The sequence below is a fragment of the Anopheles gambiae genome, chromosome 2 (assembly GCF_943734735.2).
Source record: "Anopheles gambiae chromosome 2, idAnoGambNW_F1_1, whole genome shotgun sequence".
Lineage (NCBI taxonomy): Eukaryota > Metazoa > Arthropoda > Insecta > Diptera > Culicidae > Anopheles > Anopheles gambiae.
Window position 1 is genome coordinate 13,641,984 of NC_064601.1, and position 20,525 is coordinate 13,662,508.

General features: G+C 54.5%; 1 protein-coding gene across 7 annotated transcripts; it reads left to right on the plus strand.

The window, feature by feature from the left end:
- The first annotated feature begins 804 nt into the window (after positions 1-804).
- On the plus strand, positions 805-20,374 carry LOC1281103 (dynein heavy chain, cytoplasmic). Of its 7 annotated transcripts, none has more exons than XM_061648003.1 (10): positions 805-1,251; positions 1,471-3,098; positions 3,177-3,686; positions 4,085-4,123; positions 4,758-8,999; positions 9,528-9,554; positions 10,040-13,063; positions 13,138-13,378; positions 13,590-13,791; positions 16,158-20,374. In XM_061648003.1, the coding sequence occupies exons 1-10, from the start codon at positions 984-986 to the stop codon at positions 20,053-20,055; spliced, it is 14,079 nt and encodes a 4,692-aa protein (XP_061503987.1). In that variant the 5' UTR covers positions 805-983; the 3' UTR covers positions 20,056-20,374. The 7 variants fall into 7 exon arrangements, with proteins under 7 accessions (XP_061503987.1, XP_061503988.1, XP_061503989.1 ...); XM_061648004.1 differs by lacking the exon at positions 13,590-13,791 and adding an exon at positions 14,906-15,104 and having other exon boundaries at positions 821-1,251; XM_061648005.1 differs by lacking the exon at positions 9,528-9,554 and having other exon boundaries at positions 821-1,251.
- Positions 20,375-20,525: the final 151 nt, after the last annotated feature.

Consider the following 20,525-nt stretch of genomic DNA (forward strand, 5'->3'; position numbering starts at 1 on the left):
CCTGGGTTTCGTCGATTCGGATGCGAATGAGGGAAGCACAACAAACGACCCGATAACCAGCGGCAACCGGCATCAGCTGTTCAGTTTGATCGAATGTTGTTGTAAACAACGTGCTGCATCTCGCTCTGTCGGTGAAATGGCATGATTTGCAATCGACCAAAGCTACACGGAAAAATAACGGATCGTTGGTCTTGAAAATGGAAATCTTTTGCTAATGTTGACTTTCAATTTACTTGAAAAATAATTGAATCTTGATGATATATTGGTTGCATTTCGATGTGCCATGATTATTATTGATACTTTCATGGGATTTTTGCTTAATTTAATGTGTATTATTTATAATTTTTATATCTTTTGCGATAAAATTATCAAATTGATATCAACAACACAATCATCAGAGGATTCCTTCTAATTACTTAAAAAATGGGAAAAATAATATTTGAAGTACTTTTTACAATTGAAAATTTCTTCCAACCTCCTTAGCAGTGTACATTTTTGTGTTCTTTTTTCATTTTTCCAGGAATTGTGCAATTGTCAAAGTGTAAGTTTAGAACGCCAGTTTCAAGGTTTCATATTTCAATTCAAACGTTACGCAGCTACTGATTATCTGACAAATCGAAAATTATCCAAGTATTTGCACATTTTTTTAATGATGATTTTAATTTTAACTAAATTTCAGCTTTACTTAGTTTCATCACCACGAAAAAGGGATCTAAATTTGAAAAAATGCATGCCACTTTTCTTCCGACGCCTCTCCAAGGTCATATAAACATAAAAGCCTGGCTGCGAACTGTCAGCCAAGCCGCAACCCAAGGCCGCCATCTTTCTTTTCACTTTGGTCCCAGTTTTGCGACGTGCAGAAGTGTCTGCGCGTTCCAATAAGTATCAATTTTGTGGGAAGAGAAAAGTACTCAAAGTTTAATTTTTGTGTTTGTGTGACGTTCAAAAGAAGAGTTCATCCGGCTACGCTAACAGTCGCCACGATGGGTGACTCGCTCGAGGCAACGATGCCCAGCATGGGCAGCGAGCAGCCACCATCGGTGGAGCCGGAGGCGGTAGCCATTATCGATTTCGACAACTTTTCCAACTATCTCCGCAAGGCGATTACGGTGCTGCTGCCGGAGGACGATATGAAATCGTTCGGTCCGCTGAACGCTGCCCTCGAGGACAGTGTTAATCAGGACTGCATTCGAAAGTTCATCTCGGATCCGCAAACGCAGGCCCTGTACATCCAGCGGAACTGCTTCAAAGGTAGGGAGAGCGTAGGGGGGATGCTGACGTATCACGTCATCAGTAGGCGTTTGCTTCTTCGCGCAGGTTGGGCGTGTTCGTGGGAGAGAGCGAGTCAGCCGATAAAGATGAAAGTTTATGGGCAATCATGACTCATCGGCATAGGCGATGGATGGCGTTGCATTTGGGGCTGTATGTTGAATTGATTTGTCTTTTTTCTTTACCCTCTCCCCCCAATAGATGATGAGAATGAACCACCGACCGAGGGTGAGGAAGAGAAGGACTCCATTACGTACTACTTCGGCAACGATGTGCACTTCACCAACCAGCGTATGGCTTCGCTGGTGTGCATCAAGCGTGGCGCGATGATTGAGGCGGACAAGTCGATCCACTCGCAGGTGCGGCTGATCAACTTTTCCGAGGGCTCGCCGTACGAGACGCTGCACGCGTTCATCAGCAAAACGCTTGCGCCGTTCTTCAAGAGCTACGTGAAGGAATCGGGGCGGGCGGACCGCGACGGCGACAAGATGGCACCGTCGGTCGAGAAGAAGCTGGCCGAGCTGGAGATGGGACTGCTGCATCTGCAGCAGAACATCGACATCCCGGAGGTGACGCTCAACATCAACAGCACGGTGGCGCAGGTCGTGAAGAAGTGTGCGGACGAGCAGCGCAAGGCGAAGATTACCGACTTTGGCGACAAGGTGCAGGATTCGACCTTCCTGAACACGCTCCAGAACGGTGTGAACCGGTGGATTAAGGAGATCCAGAAGGTGACGAAGCTGGACCGCGATCCGTCCTCCGGCACGGCGCTGCAGGAGATTTCCTTCTGGCTGAATTTGGAGCGTGCGCTGCACCGCATCCAGGAGAAGCGCGAATCGCCGGAAGTGGCGCTGACGCTGAACATCCTCAAGCACGGCAAGCGCTTCCACGCGACCGTCTCGTTCGATACGGACACGGGGCTGAAGCAGACGCTCGCGATGGTCGCGGACTACAACCCGCTGATGAAGGACTTCCCGATCAACGATCTGCTGTCGGCGACCGAGCTCGACAAGATCCGGCAGGCGGTCCATTCGATCTTCAACCATCTGCGCAAGATCCGCAACACCAAGTACCCGATCCAGCGCTGCCTGCGCCTGATCGAGGCGATCTCGCGCGATCTCAGCCAGCAGCTGCTGAAGGTGCTCGGCACGCGCCGCCTGATGCACATCCCGTTCGACGAGTTCGAGCGGGTGATGAACCAGTGCTTCGAGGTGTTCAGCTGCTGGGACGACGAGTACGACAAGCTGCTCGGTACGCTGCGCGAAATCGTCAAGCGCAAGCGCGACGAGCACATCAAGATGGTGTGGCGCATCTCGCCCGCGCACAAGATCCTGCAGCAGCGCATGGAACATATGCGCAAGTTCCGCCGGCAGCACGAGCAGCTGCGCACGGTGATTGTGCGTGTGCTGCGCCCGACCCGTCAACCGTCGTCCGCTCTGTCCGCGGCCGGCGACACCGGTGTCGGTGGCGAGGGCAAGCAGCCGTACAGTCTCGATACGGCCGACGCGAACGCGATCGAGGAGGTGAATCTGGCGTACGAGAACGTGAAGGAGATCGAGTGCCTGGACATCTCGAAGGAGGGCTCGGAGGCGTGGGATGCGGCGATCAAGCGCTACGAGGAGCGCATCGACCGCGTAGAGGCACGCATTACGGCCCATCTGCGCGATCAGCTCGGTACGGCGAAGAACGCGAACGAGATGTTCCGCATCTTCTCGCGCTTCAATGCACTGTTCGTGCGGCCGCACATCCGTGGGGCGATTCGCGAGTACCAGACGCAGCTGATACAGCGCGTGAAGGACGACATTGAGGCGTTGCACGAGAAGTTTAAGGTAGGGTGGGAAGGGGTTTGCTCTAACTGGAAGTTTCCCATAACGCTGGTGTTCTTTTTTCTCTCTCTCTCGTTCCAGGTGCAATACCCGCAAAGCAAAAGCTGTCGCCTGTCGGTGGTGCGCGATTTGCCGCCCGTTGCCGGTTCAATCATTTGGGCGCGGCAGATCGACAACCAGCTCACGATGTATCTGAAGCGCGTCGAGGATGTGCTCGGTCGTGGCTGGGAATCGCACATCGATGGCCAGAAGCTGAAGGCGGACGGGGATAGCTTCCGGGCGAAGCTGTCCACGGCCGAGGTGTTCCAGGACTGGGCTCGGAAGGTGCAGGAGCGCAACACCGGCATCACAGGGCGGATCTTTTCGATCGAAGCAACGCGCTCGAGAACGGGCCGTGGCAATACGTTGCGTCTGCGGGTGAACTTCCTGCCGGAAATCATCACCCTGTACAAGGAGGTGCGCAATCTGAAGAGCTTGGGCTTCCGGGTGCCGCTGGCCATCGTGAACAAGGCGCACCAGGCCAATCAGCTGTACCCGTTCGCGATTTCGCTGATCGAAAGCATCCGTACGTACGAGCGCACGCTGGAGAAGGTAAGTGCGCACTGTACGCCGCGTGTCCGACAACCAAACTTTATCATTTGTTCTTTACAAGTCTCTTCAAACCTTCGCCTATCCATCTCCCTTTGGACTGAACACACACATTTTGCAAAGTGAAATGAAAAGAAAAACCCATACCACCCATATGATCGCCACTTTCGAAACAATATGGCGCTCTGCTCATCCCATTCTACACTCCTGTTTGGCTAATAACAAGAAATTCTCTTCAATATGTGACGAAATTGTGCTTTTATCTCACTACTTCACCGTAATCGTAAAATTAAACAAACAAAACACACACACACGATCCAACACCCATACAATCTCATTAGAGTTTTACCATTGTCAATCACAGTAAGAATCTCGTATCCTTAATTTGTTCTTCCATGCAGCTAAACAATAGGACATTAGCACAAAATTCAGTATTTAAGGTAGCGAACCGCTAAAACCAGTTTTCCTAGCCTATTTGCCTATCTTGTTCTTTTGTTGAGAGGCTTACATTTTGCTCTTGTTTTGTTTTGATTTCCCTGTTTTTCGTAATACCCTATTTGTTGTTCTGTGTTGCTGGTACTGCTCAGGTTGCAGCACTTTTCTTGTTCCTTTGCTCGAATGCTCGACTTTGTATCGATCGTACTTGAATGGTTGTCGTTGCTTTAGTTATTGCTTCCTTTTGCCATTACGGAATGATATGCTTATCTACTTTGCTTATATCGTATTTAGCCTTTTCTTCCTTTTGTTATGAATTTTCTATCGTTTTGGAGCTTTTATTCCACAAAATTTGAAGTTTATTTTTCATTTACATGAAACAATTGGCGCAAAGTGGCAAAATTGTACAACATTGATGCTTTACAAAAGTAATTTCTGGATGTTTTATTTCTCTTTCTAATCATGTTGCTTCATATATTAATGCTATTATCTACTGTTGCACGAAACTGCTACAAATCGAATTGTGCTCAACATTAAAATAATTCTATTGTTCGAACAAACCCCACTTCCCGCTGTGCGTGTTCATTTGCTAACATTTATCTCTCTCTCTCTCGTGTTTCCCCACACCCACCGACGTAGATCGAAGACCGGGCCAGCATCATTCCGCTGGTGGCTGGACTGCGCAAGGAGGTCCTGTCGCTCATCTCCGAAGGCATTGCGCTCGTGTGGGAGAGCTACAAGCTGGATCCGTACGTGCAGCGCCTGTCCGAGAACGTGGTATCGTTCCAGGAGAAGGTGGAGGATCTGCTCGTGGTGGAGGAGCAGCTGGATGTGGACGTACGCTCGCTCGAAACGTGCCCGTACAGTGCGGCCACGTTTGCGGACATACTGTCCAAGATTCAGCACGCCGTCGACGATCTGTCGCTGAAGCAGTACTCCAATCTGCACGTGTGGGTCGCCCGGCTGGATGAGGAGGTGGAGAAGAAGCTGGCCGCACGGCTGCAGGCCGGCATCCAGGCGTGGACCGATGCGCTTACGGGCAACAAGAAGGAGGTCGACCTGTCCATGGACACGGACGCTCCGACGCAGCCCACGATTCGCCCGGGCGGGGATCCGCAGATTCAGCGCGCGATTCACGAGATCCGCATCACCAACCAGCAGATGTATCTGTACCCCTCGATCGAGGAGGCTCGCTTCCAGATCATGCAGCAGCTGTTCGCCTGGGAAGCGATCGTGACGTCGCAGACGCGCCTGCAAAGCTCGCGCTACCAGGTCGGGCTGGACAAGCCGGTCTCGCAGACGTACCGCAATCTGCTGACGAAGCTGCCGAACAAGCCGGACCCGCTGGAGGGTGCGTACGCTGCGATCGAGAACCAGATCGGCGACGTGCGCAGCTACGTCGACGAGTGGTTGCGCTACCAGAGCCTGTGGGATCTGCAGGCGGACATGCTGTACGGCCGGCTCGGCGAGGACATCAACCTGTGGATCAAGTGTTTGAACGATATTAAGAAATCGCGCACCACGTTCGACACGTCCGATACTAGGCGCGCGTACGGTCCGATCGTGATCGACTACGCGAAGGTGCAGGCGAAGGTAACGCTCAAGTACGACTCCTGGCACAAGGAGGCGCTGAGCAAGTTCGGCCAGCTGCTCGGCAACGAGATGAGCACGTTCCACTCGAAGGTGTCGAAGAGCCGCAGCGATCTGGAGCAGCAGAGCATCGAGGCCGCCAGCACGTCGGACGCGGTGTGCTTCATCACGTACGTGCAGTCGCTCAAGAAGGAGATGCTCGTGTGGGATAAGCAGGTCGAGGTGTACCGCGAGGCGCAGCGCATCCTCGAGCGGCAGCGCTTCCAGTTCCCGAACAACTGGCTGCACGTGGACAACATCGAGGGCGAGTGGTCCGCGTTCAACGAGATCATGAAGCGCAAGGATTCCGCCATCCAGACGCAGGTCGCCAGCCTGCAGGCCAAGATCGTGGCCGAGGATAAGGCGGTCGAGACGCGCACGGTCGACTTCCTGAACGACTGGGAGAAGAACAAACCGACCGGTGGGCGCACCCGGCCGGACGATGCCCTGCAGCAGCTGCACATCTTCGAAACCAAGTTCTCGCGCCTGAAGGAGGAGCGCGACAACGTGGCGAAGGCGAAGGAAGCGCTCGAGCTGCAGGAATCGGCCATCCCGAACAACAGCACCGAGCGCATGTCGGTGGTGCTGGAGGAACTGCAGGATCTGCGCGGCGTCTGGAGCGAGCTGTCGAAGGTGTGGGCCCAGATCGACGAGACGCGCGAAAAGCCGTGGCTGTCGGTGCAGCCGCGCAAGCTGCGCCAGTCGCTGGAAGCGATGATGAACCAGCTGAAGGAGCTGCCGGCCCGGCTGCGCATGTACGAAAGCTACGAGTACGTGAAGAAGCTGCTCCAGAGCTACATTAAGGTGAACATGATGATCGTGGAGCTGAAGTCGGACGCGCTGAAGGAGCGCCACTGGAAGCAGCTGACCAAGCAGCTGCGCGTCAGCTGGGTGCTGTCCGACCTGACGCTCGGCCAGGTGTGGGACGTGAACCTGCTGAAGAACGAGTCGATCGTGAAGGACATCATACTGGTGGCGCAGGGCGAGATGGCGCTGGAGGAGTTCCTGAAGCAGGTGCGCGAGAGCTGGCAAAACTACGAGCTGGACCTGATCAACTACCAGAACAAGTGCCGCATCATCCGCGGCTGGGACGATCTGTTCAACAAGGTGAAGGAGCACATCAACTCGGTCGCCGCGATGAAGCTGTCGCCGTACTACAAGGTGTTCGAGGAGGAAGCCCTCACCTGGGAGGAGAAGCTGAACCGCATTAACTCGCTGTTCGACGTGTGGATCGATGTGCAGCGCCGCTGGGTCTATCTGGAGGGTATCTTCTCGGGCAGTGCCGACATCAAGACGCTGCTGCCGGTGGAAACGTCCCGCTTCCAGAGCATCAGCTCGGAGTTTCTGGGCCTGATGAAGAAGGTGGCCAAATCGCCGAAGGTGATGGACGTGCTGAACATTCCGGCGGTGCAGCGGTCGCTCGAGCGGCTGGCCGACCTGCTGGGCAAGATCCAGAAAGCGCTGGGAGAGTACCTCGAGCGGGAGCGTACCTCCTTCCCGCGGTTCTACTTCGTCGGCGACGAGGATCTGCTGGAGATTATCGGTAACAGCAAGAATGTGGCCCGGCTGCAGAAGCACTTCAAGAAGATGTTTGCCGGCGTGGCCTCGATCCTGCTGAACGAGGACAACACGGTGATTCTGGGTATAGCGTCGCGCGAGGGCGAAGAAGTGCGGTTCATCAAACCCGTCTCGACGATCGAACATCCGAAGATCAACGAGTGGCTGTCGCTGGTGGAGAAGGAGATGCGCTTCACGCTCGCTTCCTACCTTGCGCAGGCGGTGCAGGACATCAAGCAGTTCAAGGACGTGATCGATACGCAAAAGTACATGGAATGGTGCGACAAGTACCAGGCGCAGATCGTTGTCCTGGCCGCACAGATCCTCTGGTCGGAGGACGTCGAAAACGCGCTGCAGCAAACGTCCGAAGGCAACGGTGGCACCGGGGGCAACGGCAAGGACAAAACCCCCCTGCACCGCGTGCTCACCACGGTCGAGACGACGCTGAACGTGCTGGCCGACTCGGTGCTGCAGGAGCAGCCGCCGCTGCGCCGCAAAAAGCTCGAACATCTCATCAACGAGTTCGTGCACAAGCGCACGGTCACCCGGCGCCTGATCGCCCACGGTGTGAACAATCCGAAATCGTTCCACTGGCTGTGCGAGATGCGCTTCTACTTCGACCCGCGCCAGACGGAGGTGCTGCAGCAGCTGACGATCCACATGGCGAACGCGCGCTTCTACTACGGCTTCGAGTATCTGGGCGTGCAGGATCGGCTGGTTCAGACGCCGCTCACCGATCGCTGCTACCTGACGATGACGCAGGCCCTGGAGGCGCGGCTCGGCGGATCACCGTTCGGGCCGGCCGGTACCGGCAAGACGGAATCGGTGAAGGCGCTCGGTAATCAGCTGGGCCGCTTCGTGCTCGTCTTCAACTGCGACGAAACGTTCGACTTTCAGGCGATGGGCCGCATCTTCGTCGGCCTGTGCCAGGTCGGCGCCTGGGGCTGCTTCGACGAGTTCAACCGGCTCGAGGAGCGCATGCTGTCGGCCGTGTCGCAGCAGATCCAGACGATCCAGGAGGCGCTGAAATCGCAACAGGACGCCAACCGGGACGCGCAAAGCATCACGGTCGAGCTGGTCGGCAAGCAGGTGCGGGTGTCGACCGATATGGCCATCTTCATCACGATGAATCCGGGCTACGCCGGGCGCTCCAACCTGCCGGACAATCTGAAGAAGCTGTTCCGCTCGCTCGCCATGACCACGCCCGACCGCCAGCTGATCGCGGAGGTGATGCTGTTCAGCCAGGGCTTCCGCACGGCTGAGAAGCTGGCGTGCAAGATCGTGCCGTTCTTCAAGCTGTGCGACGAGCAGCTGTCCAACCAGTCGCACTACGACTTTGGGCTGCGTGCGCTCAAGTCGGTGCTGGTGTCGGCCGGCAACGTCAAGCGCGACCGGATCATGAAGATCAAGGACACGAAGAAGCAGCAGGGCGAGGAAAACATCGACGAGGCGTCGATCGCGGAAAATCTGCCCGAGCAGGAGATTCTGATCCAGTCGGTGTGCGAAACGATGGTACCGAAGCTGGTGGCGGAGGACATACCGCTGCTGTTCTCGCTGCTGAGCGACGTGTTCCCGAACGTGGGCTACACGCGGGCGGAGATGAAGGGGCTGAAGGACGAAATTCGCAAGGTGTGCTCGGAGGAGTATCTCGTGTGCGGCGAAGGGGATGAGCAGGGCGGCGCCTGGATGGAGAAGGTAAGATAAGGGACGATAGCATAGCGATCACGTTACACACTGGCATTTGCTGTAAACAGTTCTTATGATAAACCAGAATCAATAACTAAATTCTTCGATAGCAAACCTGGGGGAACTAAACCTGTAGATAGATCGATAACACTTGCTCTGCATTATGATTCTACTAACCAATCTTTCAATACGACCAGAATTGCAGCAATGCTGAAAAGATTTTGAATTCAGGGAATATTCAGTTAACCGTTGCGGCAATTAGCTATTAGACTGAAAAAACGAATGTAACATTAACTCTATACAGGGACTCATTCGAACATCCATCATGTTCATCCATATACTTCAGTTATCCAAACTAATATTTGCGGGCCTTTCCCACAAAAGAAACCCCCTGTACGGCGATTAACTAACCTGTTCTTGCCCTTTTCTTTCTCACCTAATCCAACGCTTTATTTACAAAATGCGCAAACACAAAAAAAAAATATCAAAACTATCCACCGTACCGAAATCCGTCTGCAAAAAAATGTAAAACACAAGGGATTCGGCGAAACGTGGGTTGACAAAGTGAGTGCAATTAATCGTTAAGAAGCCCATAAGTATACACCCGCTTGTGGTTATGAGTTGTTTGCGGTTTATGCTCCCTCTTTCCCCCCCTAATTTGCTTCCTGTTTCCGTGTACGCGTTTAAGTTTTCTTTTTGTATTAAGAGTTTCCTTTTGATTTTTAAAATTCCAATCATCATTTTTACACAGTGGATATTGGTACTGTCAAAATTCGAAAAGATAATCCATTTTGATCTAACGCCATTTTTAGGGACATTTAGCTCTTAATGCCGGGTTAATGGCTGGTTGGCTGGGTCACCCGCCACCGTGTAAAAATGAAGAACAGTAACCGAGTGTCTCTATTTTGTGTGCCCGTGTGTGAGTGCGTGTGTATGTGTGTGTGTGGCTTGAGTTTTGCATTTTCTCCTTGTAAATGTGCTTGGCGCGATATACGCACTCGCTCGATCACCGCTAATCGTTTCTACCCTCGCTTACCACCGTTTTGCAGGTTCTGCAACTGTATCAAATTTCGAACCTCAACCACGGTCTGATGATGGTCGGCCCGTCCGGGTCGGGCAAGTCGTCCGCCTGGAAGGTGCTGCTGAAGGCGCTGGAGCGCTTCGAAGGTACGGAGGGTGTGGCGCACGTCATCGACCCGAAAGCCATCTCGAAGGAGGCCCTGTACGGTGTGCTGGATCCGAACACGCGCGAATGGACGGACGGTCTGTTTACGCACATACTGCGCAAGATCATCGACAATGTGCGCGGCGAAATTAACAAACGCCAGTGGATCATCTTTGACGGCGACGTCGATCCGGAGTGGGTGGAGAATCTTAACTCCGTGCTGGACGACAACAAGCTGCTGACGCTACCGAACGGCGAGCGGCTGTCGCTGCCACCGAACGTGCGCATCATGTTCGAGGTGCAGGATCTGAAGTACGCCACGCTGGCCACCGTGTCCCGCTGCGGCATGGTGTGGTTCTCGGAGGACGTCCTGTCCACGGAGATGATTTTCGAAAACTACATGTCGCGCCTGCGCCACATTCCGCTGGAGGACGGCGAGGAGGAAAGCTTCAGCGGGCAGCCGAAGGGCAGCACCGAGAAGGAGGACGAGGTGACGCCCGCGCTGCAAACGCAGCGCGAAATTGCGGCCCTGCTGCAGCCGTACTTCAGCTCGGACGGGCTCGTGGTGCGCTGTCTCGAGTATGCGATGGGCCAGGAGCACATCATGGACTTTACGCGGCTGCGGGCGCTTAGCTCGCTGTTCTCGATGCTGAATCAGGGCGCACGGAACGTGCTCACGTTCAACCAGCAGCACCCGGACTTCCCGGTGCCGCCGGAGCAGCTGGAACAGTACATCCCGAAGCTGCTGATCTACTCGATGCTGTGGTCGTTCGCGGGCGATTCCAAGCTGAAGGTGCGCTCGGATCTGGGCGACTTCCTGCGCAGCATCACCACGGTAACGCTGCCGGCGCAGGGCGCCAATCCGATCATCGACTACGAGGTGAACATCCAGGGCGACTGGGTGCCGTGGTCGAACAAGGTGCCCGTCATCGAGATCGAAACGCACAAGGTGGCGGCACCGGATGTGGTCGTACCGACGCTCGATACGGTGCGGCACGAGTCGCTGCTGTACACCTGGCTGGCCGAGCACAAGCCGCTCGTGCTGTGCGGTCCACCCGGTTCGGGCAAGACGATGACCCTGTTCTCGGCCCTTCGCGCCCTGCCCGACATGGAGGTGGTCGGGTTGAACTTCTCGTCCGCCACCACGCCGGAGCTGCTGCTGAAAACGTTCGACCATTACTGCGAGTACCGCAAGACACCGAACGGGGTGGTGCTCGCCCCGGTACAGCTCGGCAAGTGGTTGGTGCTGTTCTGCGACGAAATCAATCTGCCCGACATGGACTCGTACGGTACGCAGCGGGTCATTTCGTTCCTGCGCCAGCTGGTCGAGCATAAGGGCTTCTACCGTGCCGCGGATCAGTCGTGGGTGTCGCTGGAGCGCATTCAGTTCGTGGGAGCCTGTAACCCGCCGACCGATCCGGGTCGTAAGCCGCTGAGCCATCGCTTCCTGCGCCACGTACCGATCATCTACGTGGACTACCCGGGAGAGACGTCACTGAAGCAGATTTACGGCACGTTCAGCCGTGCGATGTTGCGCTTGATGCCGAATCTGCGCGGCTACGCCGAACCGCTCACGAATGCGATGGTCGAGTTCTATCTCGCGTCGCAGGATCGGTTCACGCAGGACATGCAGCCGCACTACGTGTACTCGCCGCGTGAGATGACCCGCTGGGTGCGCGGCATCTGTGAGGCGATTCGCCCGCTGGACAACCTGCCGGTCGAGGGCCTGGTGCGGCTGTGGGCGCACGAAGCCCTGCGCCTGTTCCAGGACCGGTTGGTGGAAGAATCGGAACGCCGCTGGACGAACGAGAACATCGACCTGGTGGCGACGAAACACTTCCCGAGCGTCGATCGCGACAAGGCGCTCGCCCGCCCGATCCTGTACAGCAACTGGCTGTCGAAGGACTACATGCCGGTCAACAGGGACGAGCTGCGCGATTACGTGAAGGCGCGGCTGAAGGTGTTCTACGAGGAGGAGCTGGACGTTCCGCTCGTCCTGTTCGACGAGGTGCTCGAGCACGTGCTGCGCATCGATCGAATCTTCCGCCAGCCGCAGGGCCATCTGCTGCTGATCGGTGTGTCGGGCGCGGGCAAGACGACGCTGTCCCGCTTCGTCGCCTGGATGAATGGGCTGTCCATCTTCCAGATCAAGGTGCACAACAAGTACACGAGCGAGGACTTCGACGAGGATCTGCGGTGCGTGCTGCGCCGGTCCGGCTGCAAGGATGAAAAGATTGCCTTCATTCTGGACGAGTCCAACGTGCTCGATTCCGGATTCCTGGAGCGCATGAACACGCTGCTGGCGAACGGTGAGGTACCGGGGCTGTTCGAGGGCGACGAGTACACAACGCTCATGACGCAGTGCAAGGAGGGTGCGCAGCGCGAGGGCCTGATGCTGGACTCGAGCGACGAGCTGTACAAGTGGTTCACGCAGCAGGTCATGCGCAATCTGCACGTCGTGTTCACGATGAACCCGTCGACCGACGGGCTGAAGGATCGGGCCGCCACCTCGCCCGCCCTGTTCAATCGCTGCGTGCTGAACTGGTTCGGCGATTGGTCCGATTCGGCCCTGTTCCAGGTGGGCAAGGAGTTCACCATCCGGGTGGACCTGGAGAAGCCGACCTGGTCGGCGCCGGACTTTTTCCCGGCCGTGTGTCCGCTGGTGTCGAATACGCCCTCCCATCGGGACGCGGTCATTAATAGCTGCGTGTACGTGCATCAAACGCTGCACAAGGCGAACGCACGGCTGGCTAAGCGTGGCAGCCGCACGATGGCCATCACACCCCGCCACTATCTGGACTTTATCCATCACTTTGTGAAGCTGTACTCGGAGAAGCGCAGCGATCTCGAGGAGCAGCAGCTGCATCTGAACGTCGGCTTGAACAAGATCGCCGAAACGGTCGAGCAGGTAAGAAAGGAAGAGATAGACGGCACAAAAAGGACACATTAAAGCTAATCGATTGTCACTTTAATGGATTTTAGGTTGAGGAAATGCAAAAATCACTCGCAGTGAAATCGCAGGAACTGCAGGCCAAGAATGAGGCGGCCAACGCCAAGCTGAAGCAAATGTTCAAGGATCAGCAGGAGGCGGAAATAAAGAAGGTACAGTCGCAGGAGATTCAGCAGCAGCTGGCCGAACAGACGGTAAAGATCGAGGAAAAGCGCAAGGACGTAATGGCCGACCTGGCCCAGGTGGAACCGGCCGTTATCGACGCACAAGCCGGTAAGTACTGTGCTGCGGGTGCGGGGATAGGGGGGATTTTTCCTTGTTTTACAGTTTTCAGGTCGCGTGTCGAATGTTAAGACGGCACATGTGTGTACCCACCACCAACACACTTTTTTTTATTGTAATAATCTCAAACTGTTTAATTTTCGTGTTTTGTTGTTGTGTCGATCGAATTTTGCCAAAAAAAAATCCGACCAACACCTCTCAGCCGTGGGCAACATTAAGAAGAAGCAGCTGGCCGAGGTGCGCACGATGGCGAATCCGCCCCTTCCGGTCAAGATGGCGCTTGAGTCAGTGTGTCTGCTGCTCGGGGAGGACGATCGGGGCGGCGATTGGAAAGCGATACGCGCGATCATGGTGAAGGATAGCTTCATCGCGTCGATCGTCAAGCTGGACACATCGCACATTACGTAATTATCATGATTTGGGGTTGGACGCCCCTCCCTCGATAGCTCAACACGACGCTCGGGCGCCCCGTTTTCTTCGTCCTGCTTCTTTTGGGAGGAGGAAAAGGGGCCACGTCGTTCGTTCGATCGGACAAGCGCAAGCGCATTATAGCCTTCATCCGCAATACTCTCTATTGATAATGGCAAACACTCATCCGTAACCGTTCCGGCGGCTTCTCGTGACTAAATTGCAAAGGTGGTGCACACGGAAAAACTTGACAAACGAAACAAAAGGAAGAGGCTAAATCTAAATAGCCAAATCGAAATTTGAGTTATTATTGTTTTAGGCAGCACACCAGCATGATGAAGTGTTTTGTCAAGGGTTCCGTTGCACCGCCAAACTATGTATCCGTGTTTGTGACTCATTTTTAACAGCTTGTTCTTCACCAGCTTTTTTCCCCACACGTGGTCAACTGTCTGCAGCGCTGTATTCGTGCTGCAAACATGGCTTTGGCTGTTACTTTACTTACCGTTTGCACTATATGCTACTATAATCGAACATAATGTACGCTGGCTTCAACGATTTCCTAAGCGATTTCAAAACAGGGTGTGTGGGTACAACAACAGAACGACGGCTGTGTGTGTGTATGTGTGTATGTTCCGTAATATAACAATCGCCGTAATGGGTGTGATGATTTGCTCCTGGCTCAAAGCAGAGCTACATACTTACCCGTTATGTTATGGCAATGGAAAAAAAAACAAGAACAACATATATGTTTAACGTATGTTTAATGATCTGAACCAATTTTTCTAATAATTAAATGTCTTCTTTTATCTTTTTACTTCTCTCTCTCCCTCTTTTTCTCTTTCTTCATCTTCTAATCTTAAACGATTAACGAACTCTTGCGTGACCTTCAAATGATAATTTCCAAACTCCGATTACTTTCCTTCACCAACTCTTGATACGCAAACTGTGTGATACAATAATCTCTCTGTTCTGTTAACACCATCTCACAACATGAACGTTTCGTAATCCAAAAACACTAATCTCTTTCCAAACGCGGAACCGTTAATGAAAACAACAAAAAAAAAAACGTCCAAAACATACACCCACCCACCCACTTACCCCACCGTGCAGCGGTAAAGTCGATCAAGAAGCAGCATCTCGTCGAGGTACGTTCGATGGCGAACCCACCGGCCGTGGTAAAGTTGGCGCTCGAATCGATCTGTCTGCTGCTAGGCGAGAACGCATCGGACTGGAAATCCATTCGTGCCGTTATAATGCGGGAAAACTTTATCAACTTGATTGTGTCCAATTTCAGTACCGAAGACATAACGTAAGCATGATCTCTGAATCACTCTCCCTCTCTGTTTTCTTCTTCACATTCCCTTTCTGTTATATTTGCTCCCGTGTTTTTTTCTTTGTTTCTTATCCTTCCTTTTGGTTGTTTTTTTTTCACATTTGTGGTTTGATTGTTTCTGAAAAATCATCCTTTCTTCTTTTGTATTTATTTTGTTTGTTTCCTTTGTTCGATTGGAGTGTTTTTTTTCTAAATCATGTTTTCCCTTTAAAATTGTGTGAGCTTATTCACATTGGAGTTAGTGTGAAAGTGTCTAGTGAGCACTGAACGCCACCCATCCTTGGAAGTAGCAATAGTAGTAACCTTTCTCACTACTAGGGTGAACTCCTCTGTCCCCCTATCAGTATATAGCAGTGCACTATCTTATTTCTAGTAGATGTAGAAGACGTAGAAAATGGAATTAGTGTGGACCATTCTTTATCCGACACATCTGCGTGCGTGTGTTCCTTTCCACTTGGCGTGTGTGACTGTAAAAAGCAACTACTTTCAAGATCAATTACCTTTTTTGTATTGTTTTTATTTTGTTTAATAATTTACATTAAAAAAACCCCCCCGTTACAATCCGCGGCACATTACGACTGCTACCGATGTCCGTTCGATTTATTAAGAGATACTGTGTGTGTGTTTTTTTTATTCTGTTTCCAACAGCAACTACTTTAAGTGAGTTGATCTTTTCAAGAGATGCTTACTTACTGCCTGTAAAGAGCCTGCATGACACTTACTAAGAAAGCTGCTTTTTACACACATATATAAGAATATTACGCATTAACATTAAAATTAAGAATTAAAATGGTCGCATTCGGTTCTAAATTGTTCGTGTGTGCCTCAATTTATTGGTTTCCTTTCTGGACTGCGATCATAACAAGCGCACGTAACACAATGCTTCTCATAGTTTGCCTACCTGCCTCACCTTGCATGCCATACAATTGCTTGTACCACGCTTTCCGTTGCGCTTTCCGACCCCTGTCCGAAACAGTACGCTAATATGATTTTTTCCTTTCCTCTTCTCCGACTTCCCGGCGAGCACAGCGATGAGGTGCGTGAAAAGATGAAATCGAAGTACCTGAGCAATCCGGACTACAACTTCGAGAAGGTGAACCGTGCCTCGATGGCGTGCGGTCCCATGGTAAAGTGGGCGATCGCGCAGGTCGAGTACGCGGACATGCTCAAGCGCGTGGAGCCGCTGCGCGAAGAGCTGAGCTCGCTGGAGCGCCAGGCGGACACGAACATCAAGCACGGCAGGGAGGTGAAGGAGCTGATCGCGCAGCTCGAGCAGAGCATCGCCGCGTACAAGGAGGAGTACGCGCAGCTGATCTCGCAGGCGCAGGCGATCAAGACCGATCTCGAGAACGTGCAGGCGAAGGTGGACCGGTCGATCGCGCTGCTCAAGAGCTTGGTGATCGAGCGGGAGCGCTGGGAGGCGACGAGCGAAACGTTCCGCTCGCAGATGTCCACCATCGTGGGCGACGTGCTGCTGTCGGCCGCCTTCATTGCGTACGGCGGTTACTTCGACCAGCACTATCGCAGCAACCTGTTCTCGACCTGGTGCCAGCATCTGCAGGCGGCCAACATACAGTTCCGGGCGGACATTGCCCGCACCGAGTATCTGTCCAACCCGGACGAACGGCTGCGCTGGCAGGCGAACGCACTGCCGACGGACGATCTGTGCACGGAGAATGCGATCATGCTGAAGCGCTTCAACCGCTACCCGCTGATCATCGACCCGTCCGGGCAGGCGACGGAGTTCATCATGAACGAGTTCAAGGACAAGAAGATCACCAAGACCAGCTTCCTGGACGATTCGTTCCGGAAGAATCTCGAGTCGGCGCTGCGCTTCGGCAATCCGCTGCTGGTGCAGGACGTGGAGAACTACGACCCGATACTGAACCCGGTGCTGAATCGCGAGCTGCGCCGTACCGGTGGCCGCGTGCTGATTACGCTCGGCGACCAGGACATCGATCTGTCGCCGTCGTTCGTGATCTTCCTGTCGACGCGCGACCCGACCGTCGAGTTCCCGCCCGACATCTGTTCGCGTGTGACGTTCGTGAACTTTACCGTCACGCGCAGCTCGCTCCAGTCGCAGTGCCTCAACCAGGTGCTGAAGGCCGAGCGGCCCGACATCGACGAGAAGCGGTCGGATCTGCTGAAGCTGCAGGGCGAGTTCCATCTGCGGCTGCGCCAGCTGGAGAAGAGCCTGCTGCAGGCGCTGAACGACGCGAAGGGTAAGATTCTGGACGACGATTCCGTCATCACCACGCTGGAAACGCTCAAGAAGGAGGCGGCCGACATCGGGCAGAAGGTGGAGGAGACGGATAAGGTGATCGGCGAGATCGAGACGGTGTCGCAGCAGTACCTGTCCCTGTCGCAGGCCTGCTCGAACATCTACTTCACAATGGACAGCCTGAACCAGGTGCACTTCCTCTACCAGTACTCGCTGAAGATGTTCCTCGACATCTTCAGCACGGTGCTGCACAACAACCCGAAGCTCGAGGGCAAATCGGACCACACGGCCCGGCTGCTCATCATCACGTCGGACCTGTACCGCGTGTGCTACGATCGGGTGGCGCGCGGCATGCTGCACGCGGACCGGCTCACGTTCGCCATCCTGCTGTGCCGCATCCATCTGAAGGGCACGGCGGAACCGAACCTCGACCAGGAGTTCAACTTCTTCCTGCGCAACAAGGAGGGCTTGGTGGCGTCGGCCAGCCACGTCGATGGCGTCAGTGCCGAGCAGCTCGAGTCCGTCACCCGGCTGGCGACGCGTCTGCCCATCTTCCGCAAGCTGCTCGACAAGATCAAATCCATGCCGGAGCTGACCGCCTGGCTGCAGCAGGGCTCGCCCGAACAGAACGTTCCCGTGCTGTGGGATGAATCGAAGGCGCTGTCGGCGATTTCGGCCGCCATGCATCAGCTGCTGCTGATACAGGCGTTCCGGCCGGATCGTGTCATTGCCGCGGCGCACCTGTTCGTGTCGACTGTGCTGGGCGAAGACTTTATGCCGCAGGCCGAGAAGGAGCTCGACTTTGCGGCCTGCGTCGAGAAGGAGCTGACCAGCAACACGCCGGCCCTGCTCTGCTCGGTCACCGGGTACGATGCGTCGTCGCGCGTCGACGATCTCGCGGCGGAGCTGAACAAGCAGATCTCGAGCATTGCGATCGGCTCGGCGGAAGGCTTCAACCAGGCGGAACGGGCCATCAACATGGCGTGCAAGTCGGGCCGCTGGGTGCTGCTGAAGAACGTGCACCTGGCCCCCCAGTGGCTGGTGCAGCTGGAGAAGAAGCTTCACTCGCTGCAGCCCCACTCCGGCTTCCGGCTGTACCTCACGATGGAGATCAACCCGAAGGTGCCGGTGAATCTGCTGCGTGCCGGTCGCATCTTCGTGTACGAACCACCGCCAGGCATTCGGGCTAATCTGCTGCGCACGTTCTCGACCGTGCCGGCCGCCCGGATGATGAAGCAGCCGAGCGAGCGCGCCCGGCTGTACTTCCTGCTGTCCTGGTTCCACGCGATCGTGCAGGAGCGGCTCCGGTACGTGCCGCTCGGATGGGCGAAGAAGTACGAGTTCAACGAGTCGGATCTGCGCGTCGCCTGCGACACGCTCGACACGTGGATCGACGCGACCGCCATGGGCCGAACGAATCTGCCGCCCGAGAAGGTCCCGTGGGATGCGCTGGTGACGCTGCTTTCGCAGAGCATTTACGGTGGCAAGATCGACAACGATTTCGACCAGCGGCTGTTGGCTTCGTTCCTGTCGAAGCTTTTTACGGCGCACAGCTTCGAGGCAGAGTTTGCACTCGTCGCGAACGTGGATGGTGTGGCCGGTGGACCGAACGGACAGCGTCACATTACCATGCCGGACGGTACGAGGCGCGATCACTTCCTGAAGTGGATCGAAGCGCTGGCTGACCGGCAGACGCCATCCTGGCTCGGGCTGCCGAACAACGCGGAGAAGGTGCTGCTAACCACGCGCGGCACGGATCTGATCAGCAAGCTGCTCAAGATGCAGCAGCTCGAGGACGACGACGAGCTGGCGTACAGCAACGACGAGAGCCTGGATACGATGCAGACGCGCCAGGAGGATGGCCGCCCGTCGTGGATGAAGACGCTGCACAACAGCGCACTGACCTGGCTGGAGCTGCTGCCCAAGAGTCTGGCCACGCTGAAGCGCACGGTCGAAAACATCAAGGACCCGCTGTACCGGTACTTCGAGCGGGAGGTCTCGAGTGGCGCCAAGCTGCTGCAGACGGTCGTGAGCGACCTGCAGGACGTGGTGTTTATCTGCCAGGGCGAGAAGAAGCAAACCAACTACCACCGGACGATGTTGAGCGAGCTGGTGCGCGGCATACTGCCGGCCGGATGGCGCCGCTACACCGTCCCGGCGGGCTGCACCGTCATCCAGTGGATCACGGACTTTAGCCAGCGCGTCCAGCAGCTGCAGAAGGTGTCGACGCTGGTATCGCAGGCCGGTGCCAAGGAGCTGCAGAGCTTCCCCGTCTGGCTGGGCGGCCTGTTCAATCCGGAAGCGTACATTACCGCCACGCGACAGTGCGTCGCGCAGGCGAACAGCTGGTCGCTGGAAGAGCTAACGCTCACCGTAACGATCACGGAAAGTGGCTCCGACAGCTACGACAACCTGAAGGACAGCAGCTTCGGCGTGTCGGGTCTGAAGCTGCAGGGCGCTCAGTGCAAGAACAACCAGCTGCTGCTGACGTCCGCCATCATGACGGAGCTGCCGCTGACGCTGCTCAAGTGGACGCGCATCGATTCGGAGTCGGCCCGTGCCACGAAGCTCACGCTGCCGGTCTACCTAAACTCGACGCGCGTGGAGCTGCTGTTTACGGTCGACATGACGGTAGCGCCGGGCCAGGATCCGCACAGCTTCTACGAACGCGGTGTCGCCGTGCTGGCTTCAACTGCTTTGAACTAAACGGAACGGGAGGGCAGCAAGCAAACACACGTGCTGCGCTTTTCACACACATGTCTATCACACACCGATATCAACACACAACAACTAAACGGTGCATAAAAAAGGTTATTGGGAATCATGCTATTTATCTTCATTTAACACATTTACGCATGTTGACATGCACGTATTTAGAAAGAGAGAGAAAAAAGTGGAATTACATACAATTATCCAACGGCTAGTAAAATTATTAACTCCCTCGTTCTAAGAATGGAGGGGGGGCTTTGCTTACTCAATTCACACATATATTCAAATATACTTATCATGCAAACAAAAAATACAATGCGACTTTTCATTCATGTCGATTAAAAGTAAAAGAAAGCAAAAACATTCAAAATATCTCAAGAATTTCGAAAACCGAGTGCGTAAAGAAACGATTCAGTAACTGCCTTTTAACGGTTCCCGGGAGCCTAACTGTCAAATTTGAATTTGAC